Source organism: Hippopotamus amphibius, chromosome 13, assembly GCF_030028045.1.
Source record: "Hippopotamus amphibius kiboko isolate mHipAmp2 chromosome 13, mHipAmp2.hap2, whole genome shotgun sequence".
NCBI classification, from domain to species: Eukaryota; Metazoa; Chordata; class Mammalia; order Artiodactyla; family Hippopotamidae; genus Hippopotamus; species Hippopotamus amphibius.
In genome coordinates, this window is record NC_080198.1 from 33,362,584 (window position 1) to 33,375,469 (window position 12,886).

Genomic DNA, 12,886 nt, shown 5'->3' on the forward strand with positions numbered 1-12,886 from the left:
TCAAAGGCTCCAGTTTACATGTTGGGGCCAAACTCAATTGCTCTGGGGCAGCCTCTAGGCCAGGGTTTCTGCCTTTCATTTCACAAGGAAGCTTTCCTGATCCGACTGCCATTGAGGAGGTTACAACACAAACCTGCTCTGTCTTCTCCACACTTAGACAGCTTTAACTAGATGTTGCAGAAAGAGAGACTTCCAGATTGTTGCCCTTTTTGAAGTGATTTTGTTACTGTTCTAAATAACTCCATTTTGTGGCTACCTGCATCCTGTTCCGCTGATTATAGTTAAAGAACATGATAATTGCCTGCTTTCATTCGGCTCTAAAATAAGCCCCGAGTGTCGTGCCCAGCCCAAGATTGGTGCTGCACTGCTGCACTCAGCAGCAGCAGTTTATTCTTATTACAGATAACATGCCTTAATCTCCACGACATCACCACCAGGCCACGGCAACCGCAGGCTGCTGGGGAGTCCCTTATCATTAACATCTCTCCCCAGATGGGTCTCTTTGAAACTTTGACAGAAGGCAGATACGGTCTCTGAAGAAGAAACTCAAAGCAACGCAAATCAAGCACGGGCGACGCTATGTGTCCTATGCTGGGCAGAGTCTTGGGTGTCAGGCCCAAGACATTAGGAATGGCTTAAAGCCATTTTGCTGATTCTACTCTTTTCCAACTAGACAAAAATCATGACCAAGAGAAAGATTTCTTCTAAAAATCAGAGGGTTGAATTTCAATGGCATGAGTTCAGCTAACTTAAGCTCGTTAGTAACGGCGGGGACCAGCATTTATTAAACACCTACTACGTGCTCATGAGGCCAGGTACTTTACCTGCAGTGACTCTAACTCACTTTGGCTAAAACTCTGCCTCCAGGGCTTCCCTGATAGCACTGTGGTTAAGAGTCCGCCTGCCAATGCAGGGGACACGGGTTCAAGCCCTGGTCCAGGAAGATCCCACATGCCACGGGGCAACTAAGCCCATGCACCACAACTACTGAGGCTGTGCTCTAGAGCCCATGTGCCACAACTACTGAAGCCCGCATGCCTAGAGCCCATGCTCCACAACAAGAGAAGCCACCACAATAAGAAGCCCACACACCGCAACAAAGAGTAGCTCCCGCTCACCACAACTACTGAAAGCCTGTGCGCAGCAATGGAGACCCAATGCAGCCAATAAATAAAAATAAGTTAATTAATTTTAAAAAATTAAAAAAAAAATTGTGCCTCAAAACCAGTCTTGAAATAGCTTTAGGTTTGCAAATATGGTCCTAAAAACAGGACAGGGAGGCATATGACATAGAGACCCACCAAGGCACCTATTTAAGCAATTTTGTATCAAAAAAATATGAGAAGCAAAGTGACTCACTATGGTAGCACATAAAAATATGTATTCTTTGTTGAGCTATAAAATGTGTTCTCTGGGGCAATTTTCAACTTGCAAGTGTCAGGGCATGGAGCAGGAACATAGGAAATTCTAAACGAAGGGATTGTCACCATGGGAAGCCTTACTCGTTCTTACATCTTAGCCTGGGGAGTGGAAAGCTCAATCTGCTGATCTGAATGCTAATAGAAGATCCAAAAGGAGCTCTCTCTTCTCTCCTTTTTGCCTTGGTGGCCATCTCATCCGATAGCATCTTCTTACAGAGACTGTACTGTTCTTTATGATCAACACAGCACATCTAACACAGCAGAGAGAGGTGGTGAGTCGAAGCTGCCCTTGAACCCTCTGATGGAAAAATCACTGAAACAAATCTAAGTTAATGAGCACCCATCATTAGAAGAGAAGACGTGTCATAAGGCTGCACCAGCCAGAAGTCTAGCACACAGGGTATTGGGGCCACTCAGGGTCCAGTGCAGAGCCCTGAAAGGGGAGCCTCACTCATTCTATCTATAGATTAAACAGAGGCGCCATCAGCCCCAAATGCTTCTCATCAACAGGTGCTGAGACTGTAAAAAGAAACAGTTACATGTACTGATCTCATTAGCATCTCACCCACGTAATAAAAGCAGTAACAATAAGAAATAATCAATTACTTTCTGCCAGCCAAGTATTATCTCTGATGTCAGGGCATGGAGAGGAAACTAAGGCTCAGAAGGTAAAGTCACTGTGGCTCTCTCAGCCACATCTGCTTCAGTCCTGGGGCACAGGATAACATACACAGGTGCCTAGTAGGTACACCTAGCCAGTGGCTTGTCTGCCCATTCAACTGCCCCTTCCATGAAAATTAGCTTTCCTTTTTAAACGGAAGGGGAAAATACAATCATGATCAGTCCCACATAGAAAAGGCTAAATTTCTTTTACTTCTTTTTCTTTTTTTAAATTAATTAATTAATTTATTTTATTGGCTGTGTTGGGTCTTTTGTTTTTGCTTTGTGCGGGCTTTCTTTAGTTGCGGTGAGTGGGGGCTACTCTTCGTTGTGGTGCACGGGCTCCTCATTGCTGTGGCTTCTCTTATTGTGAAGCACGGGCTCTAGGTGCGTGGGCTTCAGTAGTTGCAGCACATGGGCTCAACAGTAATGGCTCACGGGCTCTAAAGCACAGGCTCAATAGTTGTGGCACATGGGCTTAGTTGTTCTGCGGCATGTGGGATCTTCCTAGAGCAGGGATCGAACCCATGACCCTTGCATTGGCAGGCGGATTCTTAACCACTGCGCCACCTAGGTAGCCCTCTTTTGCTTCTTTGTCCGAGTAAGAAATAGAAGGAAACAGCTGAATTCTACTTGGGGGAATGAGCGAATGCAAAACCCATTTGAGGCAGGAAACTTGGATGCTAGAGGAGCATCCTTGGGCTCTGCTAAGTTCCTGGAGCCATGTGTCCATTTCACAGCAACTGCACCATGGTAATGCCTGAGATGCACTTAGTACAGTGTAGGGCATGCAACTGAGGCTCAGGATGTTGGTGTTGCCAGTGTCAATACCATTAGTCGAACCCAATAGGTGTTATTGAGTGCTCCTGCTTTCACTGCCTGGGGTCAGACACCATGGACAGATGCGTTGTATGGTGGCTATGACCATTTCTGTTCAGGACTGCACTGGGCATGTGGGGTATGGAGAAAACTAGGAGTTACGAATACACCCTCATCTCTGGAAGGGTTTCAAAGTGGATATCACAGGAAGCATGATTCAATATTCAGAGGACTTGGGTGGTCTGAAGCAAACTGGGGCATGGGGGAGGTGGGAGAGGCTATTATAGTCTCCCAACAGCCATTCTCCTCTTCCTCTGAGCAGAACACTGACTTTTTGATATGCATATTTCCCAGGTTCTTTTGTAGGTAGGTGATGCCATGCGATTAAGCAGAAGTATTGTATGGAAGCAAAAGTATTGTATGGGAATAAGTACGTAAAGAAAGAAAAATTTTAAAAAGAGATTTTACTTGGCTTTTTGGACGTCATAGAATCTTCCTCTGCCAGCCTAGACTGAAGATCTAATGGCTGGAGCTCAGCAGCTATCTTGGATCATGAAGTAATCTTGAGTTTAAAAGCCAACTTAGAGGGAGGGAAAGAAAAAAAAAAAGACGTGGTCCTGTGTCCATGATGACATGAGGCTCCGAAATTAGTATTTTCAGACTTCCTTCATATAAAAGAGAAAAAGACTCCTATGTTGTTTAGCCCTTTGTTATTTTGGAATTTCCTATTATTTCTAGTAGAACCAACTCCTAACCAACACATTGGACTCCAAATTTGAAAGACTTTCTTTTACTTTCTCTCAAAGCAAAACAAGCATGCACATGAACAAGTATCCCTGCAGAAAATACTTTAGTCTTCTTCAACTACAGGGAAAGATGACTAGGAAAACATGGTCTAGAACCTGGAATCCAAGAGACAGAAGTTTAAATTCCATCTCCCCACACACTACTGTGGATGAATTTGAAAAAGTTACTAAAACACTTAAAGACTCCACTTCCAGCTCCCCTTTTGTCAAATAGCAATAATGATAGTAGTTACTTCATGGATTTGTCATAAGGATTAATTAAGGTAATGCATGAGAACTGCTTGGAATAATGCCTTGCCTGTACAGTTGACCCTTGAACAATGTAGGGGTTGGGAGCTGACCCTCTGTGCAGTCGAAAATCTGAGTACAATTTGCCCTCTGTATACACAGTTTCTCCGTATCTGTGGTTCCATATCCACAGATTCAAGCAACCACAGACTCTGCACAGTAATGCAGTATTTACTGTTAAAAAAAAATCCATGTGTAAGTGGACCCCACAGTTCAAACCTGTGTTGTTCAAGGGCCAACTGCAATTAGTGTTCAGTAAATGAGACGTTCTGCTATTATGATGCAGATGAGGGTGGCTTGTTATTGTTGTAACTGGGGATCCTCGAGCAGCAGCGTTAGGGGTTTAAAGAGCAGTCCATTGGAATCTCCATGTTTCTGCATTCCAGGAAGTTTGGCCCAGAAACACACTTGTCCAAGCCAATCTGTCTTCTTGTTCCCTTCAATGCCACCTTGGACAAAGCATACTTCAGTGGACACGGTCAGGTCAACAGGAAGCCAAGAAGCCATTACATTCCTTACATGAATTGTTAAGTATTAGACAGGGGTGGGGCAGTCGGCATCAGAGAGCAACCATCCAAACATAACAGATTTCTCCTCCGACACTCTGGACTCCAAGGCCAGGGCATTTGCTGAAATGTAATGCGATCACCAAGGACAGGGGAAGCTCCAGTCACCTGCCGTGGAGCCAGCGTAGTTCCATCATATGGAGACAGGGGTAGAGATGGTCCAAGTCTTGAATCCTACCTGATGAGTCGCCTTTTTAGAAAGGCAATTTAGAAGGAGCCGCCAGAGGGAATTCTATAAAAGTCAACTACGGTAATGAATATGAGTGGGCGGGGTGGGGGGGGGGGAGGTGAAGAGGACATACACCAAGCCCCACAGAGAAAATATGAATGGTCTTGGAGGGGTGAAAGCTCAGGCATGCTGCACCTCGCATATAAAACAAACAAAACAGAAAAGACACACCCAAGAGAGATAGGAACTCTCAGTAGCTCCCAAAGCAAAAACAAAGTATTAGCAAGCAGTTCATTTCTCTCTGAGTCAAGGGCCAGGTGTGCCCCATTGGTCTTTCCTTCCTCAAGCTTGCTTAAACACACAAAGATCAAGGGAAGACCCTTTGGCAGAAACCACAAGGATGTTTGGTAAAAGCACGCACTATTCCATTTAACCCTCGCTGCAGGTATAAAAATCATTCTTTCAATTTCATTTTACTGAGGAGAAAACTGAAATTATGGAATTAAAGTTGCCAAAAGTCAGGCAACTTCGAAGTTGCACAGCACCTAGACTGGCACCTTGGTGCATTTAACTTAGTATTTCTTGACCCTGACTGCACCTGAGAATCACATGGATGCTTTCAAAAAGCATAAATGCCTGGGCTCCATCCCCAGACGAATTTACTATGAATCTCTTGGGGTACAGCTGGAGCAGAGGTGTGTTTTAAAAGCTCTTCTGGGAAGCTAGCTGACTCCAGGCCCACAGGCCCAACCCCAACGCTGTGTGTGAAGGAACTGCTGTGTCATAACTACCTTTGGTGGATTATTAGTGATATAAAAAAGAAGAGGAAAAAATTAAAAAAATTTTTTTCAGACATTTGGAACTCTTATCCAAGAGCTAAACTTACCTCCTATTTGTAGCATCTTTGCACTTTGCAAAGCATTTTCACTTCTCTTATTTTAGTTGATTCTCACAAAATCCCATGTCGCCAAAATTCCTATTTTGATGACAAAGAAACTGAGGCTCAGAGAGACTAAGGAATCTGTCTAAGGCCACACAGTGGCCATTCTGAGGCTCAACCTGAAGTCTTCATATTTCAAGTCCAGTATATCAAAGAAGTCCTATCAGGAATCTTGGACTTTCCAATGACAAGCTATATATATTTTTTCTCACTTTTCCCTGGATAATTGACATTAAGTTTGCATCACTGGGGGCAAGAAGGGGTGGAGAAATGAATTACCGTATAGTAAAAATATTTTGAAACTAGATTTTTCTCTTAGTATTGTGAGAAGGGCAAAGTCACTGCCAAGGCCAACAAGGAAAGCCATAGAGTGCAGCTTTTGGGAAATATGAATACAAGGCTCTTACTGGACATGAAGTTGAGTTAAAAGAGAAAAGCAGCTAAAATGAAAAGCCCTAAATGAGTCAGGGCTACTTGAGGAGTCCATTTACTTTACATGATAATAAAGAAGTATTTCAAGTTCTCCGTTTGAAATACAAAAAGCTGACCAGGAATATGGCATCTTATGAGAAAATAGATGAAGCCTGGGAACATGGCTTGGTTTAACAATTTATCAACTTCAGTTAAAAGAAATCTGGGTGATCTTATCGCTTGGCTGGCTTCCTATCCTGAAAGTTCTGCTTGCCCAGATAAGTCACTGCTGAGCCAACATCCTCCTTGGCTGTCCTTCACTTTGTCTTAAACAAAACTGAAGGAAGCTCCATGTGCTACACAATGCTATTGTACACAGAACCAGGTAAAGGGCAGAGGCTAGAAAATTCTCCCTGTGCTTAGGCTGCAGGGTGTTTGAAAGCAGCTCTGTTACACAGAAACAAGTTCTTAACCTTTCCCAGCCCCACTATTTCCATCTATCAAATGGGTATATATACACCCAGATCCAGCTTCATGGGCATGTGGCCTGTGTAACTGGACAGAACCCTGCACTTAGAAAGGCTGCGTGCTTTATTTAATGGTCTGCTGTTGCCATCTTGAAATTCTCGGTAACTTTTGAGTAAGGGTTCTCACATTTTCATTTTGCACTGGGCCCTGAAATTAGGCACTGGTCTTAAACAAGTATAACTATAAACATATCTGTCTCACGAGTTGTTGGAAAGGACCGCAAGAAGTGAGATCTGTCCATTGCAACCTAGGCCTGGTACATGGTGGGTGCTCCAGGAAGGTAGCCACTGCTACCTTCATTATTTTCACATTGCTGAGGCTATTGGTATGTTATTTGGCCCTGGGCACTATGTTATCTGTAAGCTGGGTGGACACAGTCAAGTCAGAGCCTCAGCCTAAGTGACCGAGAGTGACCACTTTACCTCTCAGATGCTGCTGCTGAAGAACCTTCTCAAAGCTCCCTCAAGTTGGTAGTTTGTTCACACAAATCAGTGACTTCCCTTCCTCCCACATGGCACTGCAGACAGAGAAGTGGATGCTCTTTCCCTTTGATGGCACTGCTAAGTAGAATGGCCATCAGGTCCCCAGGTAAGTGGACAAACAATCAAGGAAAGAGTCCATGCCAAGCAGGCAAGCATCGTCTTGCTTTAGAGAGAGAGGCAGTGACTATGGACCACTGGAGAGAGAGAAAAGGGAGGTTGATAAAGGGAGATGGTGTTCTTTACTTTGAATTCTGTCTTTCTGAAGAAGATGGTTTGTAGGGCTCTTGTGTATGAAATGTGTTTCTTTAGGAATGGGTGTAAGCAGACCAAATTAAGACACTTTGTGCCAGGGCACACTGTCCAAGATACTGAGGTGAGAGGTCTGCTAGGTGACTGGATCCTGAGCTTTACCAAGGCTCAGCCATGTCATCAAAGCAACTCAACCTCCATGTATCCTGTGTTTGGGGGTGGGGTACAGATTAACATGGTGTCTGACATCTGTCCCAGGGCACTTTTACTTTTGGCTACATCATTTCAGTGCTTCTGAAATACTGATCTTCTCTGAATAAAAGGACTGCCGACCGTATTCCCTGAGTAAACATGCTGAAAGGGCAAGGGCATGAGTGCCTGAGTTCCAGGAGGATGTCAGTACCTCAACACTGGATGGAGACCCCATCATCAGGGGTCGTGGGAAGCCCATTGTGAAGTGTGTGAATGTAAAAAAAAAAAACAAACAAAAACAAAAACAAACCCAAAGCATCACCTGGTGCCAAGTAGAAAGCAAAGTCAAAGATCCACAACAACAAAAATCAGCGCAGCAGCTAGCAATTATTGAGCCTTTACTACATGCCAGGCACTGTGTCGGAACTTTATGCTTATTGTCTCACTAACTCTGACAGCAACCTTTGCAAGTAACTATTATTATCACCTTCATTTTCCACATAAGGAAACCAAAGCTTGGGAAGGTAACATGACTTATTCTAAGTCATGCAGCTTATAAACGTCAGCACCGGGATTTGAACCCAATCCATCTGACTCCAACACCCAAAGTCTCACTGCTGTCCTGGCCTCATGAGGGGGCCTTTCAAAGAGGCCTAGGAGGTTTGTCGAGTAACTCCTGGATGACAGCAGTTGCTGTTAAGATTGAGCAGAGGGTCCCAGGCCTCCCCTTTTCTCAAATACGTTAGCTACTCTTGTGAAAGGACGTTCTGAATTCATGTCAACCGTACTTCACCCACATTAAGGAGAAGTCTAGGAATTTAAAATTCTGCTACAACCTTTCTCTTTCTCCCACCAAACTGTTTGAAAGGGACATCCGGGGGGGGGGGAGGTAATTTTGTTAATAAAAAAGCTGAAAAATATGCTTTCAAATGAGAAACGTGTGTGCTTATTCTTCCTCTTTTGCCTCTCTCTACCCCCACCAAGTAGAAAACAAGCTAACACAATACAAATGTACATATCCATGTAAAGATACAAGAAACCCGTGGTGCCCTGGATGGCAGGCAATCCAGCAGAGCAACTGGAGCCCAGCGCGAAGCCCAGGTTTCAAGCTTATGTACAATGACTCCTGGCAAAATAAGGAAAAACATGTACTTGAATTTTAAAGAGGGAATTGAGCAGGGGTGAACACTCAGGCAGGCTGGAGAGCAAGTGTGTCAAAGATTGCAGAAGTGCTGGAGTCATGCCATTTTAAAATATCATTTCTTGTTTCCTTCTTTCTGGCACAAACAAGCTATGGAATCTCAAAAATTGGGTCATCATTTTTGAATTCCCTGCTTTCAGCACAGTGCTCAGCTGGTCTTACTGACTAGCTTAAGAGTCTGATTTCCTGAGCTAACACTTTCTGGCCGTTCAGCAGCAGGGGAGTAATAAACTGGGGGACTGTCTTTCCCACTGGCAACCAATGTGCAACAGTTCTTACAGGAGAGCTGAGGTCCATCCTGTACTTCCTGATATTATGTATTGAATAACATCATATATGTCCATGAAAGCACCACTTCAAAGGCCACCATTCTCCCTGGGAGGTGAAGGGAAGGGAGACATTCTTGGGGGGACGTTACTGACATCCTGATCTCACAGGGTGATGGCCTTTCTCATTGGTTTTTGCTTTACCCAAGAGCATGGCTGGCCTGCCCATGAGGGACACAGGGCTGTGAGGAAATCATCCTATATGAGCTTCACTTAGGGTCAACAAGAGCCCTCACAACTCAACTGAGTGCTCCCTACAACGAATTTTGCACCCTCTGGGCTGTCTTCTAGCAGCAGATTTAAACTTACCTCCATCTGGGAGCAGGTTTTGTGAACTTTTACTTGATTTCCTAAAATTATATTGAGTCTCTAAACGTCACTCCCCATTCCTGAGTTCCAGATTTCCAGCAAGCTTCCCCAGTTTGTCAGTGTGAGACAAGACACCCTCCTCCTTTTTGACCAGGTGAAAATGTTTCCTACTTCTCTGCAATCACTCGCTTCAGACCAATATAATCACGTCCCAGCGCAGGCTCTGACTTTAGTGCCAGCGTCTAATAAATGCTATGCTAGGGGAACAGGGAACGCATTGTGAGCTGGGTTTCTGAGACTCTTAACACTCATGCAAAAGGCATCGAATTTCAGGAGATCTTCTGGAGCATGAACACAGCCATGGGGTCAAGTCTGGGCTTGCTTTATTTGACCTTGGTTTGTTTTATTTTATTTAGGCAAACTTTCTCGGGGGGTGCAAGGAACCATAAACTCCTTACCTTTTAAAGGAGCCCATTGTTAACAACTTGTTCATCACAGCTCCCTCCACCTCACCAAAAAAGTCTCCAGTCTGCAGAGAAGAAAAGAAGACCCATGAGGAAGTGTAGATAAATAATGTGCCCAAACACCAGAGAAGAAATAAAAACAGACACAGTCTGTGTCCTGGAGCTGACAGGGGCAAAAACCAGGTTTTCAGAACGACTGTTACATAAAAGTGGAAAAGGTCTTAATAGTCACGAGAAGTTATGTGATTACAGGGAGGACTAGTAAGCAGATGTGAACGTTTCAAATACATGGCAGGGGCGGGGGGCAGGGTGAGGGTGGCATTGCATTGCACGTGCTGAGTGCTGGAATTAAAACACACATGCACACGTGTGCACGCACATGAGCACATACACACGCACGCAGGCATGCACACACACACACACCCCCCGTTACTCTTGGATGGAGGCAGTAGGCATTAATCTGCTCTCAATCCCTTCTGATTAAAACACTGCTTCAAACAGACAGAAACAGGCTGTGAAAGGGCTTCCTAAGCAGTAATAAAAAGAATTGTTTACAATTCCTGAATGACCTGTTTAGGGATATATAGCAGTCTTCTTCATCAGCTCTATAAATTTCCTACAGCAGAGATTACGTCCTTTTTCTAAATCACTTTCTGAGGAACACCCTCACTTTGTCCATAGGCAGTTAATATGTTGACCAAGAATGAAGCTGTCCTGCACCAAGAAGAGAAGGCTCGGCCAATCAGACTTCCAATGGCCGACCCCAGCTCTGGGGCTGTCAACAGGGCACTGGAGGCCTACCAGTCCTTCCTCATCGCCAGGCTGATGCTTCTGCAAGTCCAATTCTTAGTGCCGAGATTTGCAAACTCTGAATGGTGAAATGAAGGATTAACATCCTCGGGCATCCCTCCAGACTCCTAGAGCCACTATCATCAGTGTCCCAAGAAGGAGGGTGTATCCAACACAGCAGAACAGAGCTTGGAGTAACAACCTTCCTCTGCCAACACCCTGGAAGGGGCCAGCGTAGATCAGTAGAGAACCCCCATTGCTACTGTGGGTGCTCTGAGGATTTATAGTTTATGTGGAGGTGGGTAGAGGGCATTACACTCAGAATCCAAATTAAATAAATTCCATAGACCTTGTATTGATAAGAATAAAATCCCGATTCCATTACAACGCAGTGACCTCAACCAGGCTCCTAGGAGTTTTCTCGCAGAAAGGCACATACAGACTTTGCCAAGATGTCAGAAGAGAGAGGAGGAAAGAAGGAAATGATATTTAACTGACTGAAGGTCAAGCATTGCTGTTTTCACTCTAGGGACACTTGAACTTTTGGCAAACTCTGTAGGTATGTGCTGCTGCTGGGAGCAAGAAGGACATTTGCATTTCCTGTGTGTAAATATGCCAGTGTCAATGGAACTGGTTGTTAGATGAAGAAGAATTAGCCTAAATGGGGTACAGGAAACCAGACATCAAACAAGCTGAGGCAAGGCAGGCCGACAGGCTCCCTGGGCTATTTTATCCAGAAGTAAAGCAGGGAACAGAGCCCACATGTAGTGGCCATGGCTTTGGGAAAGGGTCACTATTTCAGTGGTTCACCTTGTTGGCTGGTCCAAGACTCACCACTGGAAGACATCTGCTATGTCCTTCCTCCCCCAGGATCAGGTTCCCATCTCTGCCCTCCATGATTACGGCAGGATGACAGAGCTCCTTCTCACAGGGGATTGATTTGGGTTCTCACTCCTCCCAGACACATGGGCATATTACCATGGGCCTATGGCCATTCCTGCTGCCAAGAGACTGGCCTTGTTTCATGGGCTCATCTTTCCTATCTGATGTCCTTCAACTGTCTAACATCCAGTGATGTCCAGCATCTGAGGAGACCGTGTGTGGGCGGCCTGAGTCTCTCAATTGTGTAACTGTCCCCCACCAAAGGTGCATTTAAAATCCCACAACATTCTCACAGATAAGAGAGGAAATTGAAGCACAGTTCCACATGTTACCTGGAGCCAGTGTGCACAAATTAACAAGCCATTGAGCTTAGACCCTAAGGAGTCATACTTAAGGACAATTAACTAATTTATTAGGCATTAACGGGTCTACCGCACTGTTGACTATTAAAACATTTTAAATTCTTTAAATGAGACTTCATTATAAAATGTTAGTATCCTCAAATATTAGTTATTAGAAGAAGCCTTCAGTAGCCAACCATCCTCCTTTTATAGAGCCCGCCAGGAGTCCCCGGCAGGTTAAGTGATGCACCCAAGATCCCAAAACTAGTTAATGAAGAGAGCTCGCATCAGAAAACATCTGCCTCCACCTCTGGTGTTACTTTATCACATCATACTGCTAAATTTGTCTGGATCTGACTTTCTATTAACATGCAAATTTCATTTCTAATTGCAGAAAAAGTTTTCAGCCATCAAGTTTTAAAGGAGAAACCCATGTTTCTCTATTACAATGCTATTGATCTTAACTCTTATTTTGAGTTCCAAATATTAGTGGCGCTTTCTTTGCTAAGCACCTTGGCTTGGTTTCTTTCCACCTCTCCCTCCTGCCCCCACACTGCACACAGCTCAGTCAAATGAAACACATTCTTCCTCTATATGTGGATCCTTGTCCCTCTGTGTTGAGAACCCAAGTTAATCCTCGAACTCAGATAATTAATTTTTAAAAAGTAAAAACCAGAAAGAAAGCCATAAAGAACAATTATATTGACATACATACATACTTACATATATCTGTGTGTATATATAAATTATATACATATATCAAGATAAAATATCAACATGTTAAAGGAGGAAACCTCCTTAAAATTGCCCAAACTCTTTCAGGCACCTCTACGCTTGAGGCAAAGAGTTCTATAAATTGAACATTTTATGAGTGAGGGAGCAGAACCCGGGCTCTGCACCCCTCCCCACTCCTCCTCCCTGGAGGTAAAATCTCTTTGGGGCCTGCTGAGAAGTAGGCTGTGACATTCTTAAAGGGATGGATATAAGGTTTTATAATCTCCTGGTCTTACCTCTTGAATACAGATCATCGTCTCAAAGTTTCA

At 44.2% G+C, this 12,886-nt stretch overlaps 1 protein-coding gene across 1 annotated transcript in view; it reads right to left on the reverse strand.

Moving 5' to 3' along the window:
- Positions 1 to 12,886, reverse strand: part of CACNA2D3 (calcium voltage-gated channel auxiliary subunit alpha2delta 3) — a 781,884-nt gene that overhangs the window by 70,614 nt on the left and 698,384 nt on the right. Inside the window, exon 31 of the mRNA XM_057705866.1 lies at positions 9,826 to 9,896. Coding sequence (XP_057561849.1) covers positions 9,826 to 9,896 — 71 coding nt within the window. The remainder of the gene's footprint in view (positions 1 to 9,825; positions 9,897 to 12,886) is intronic.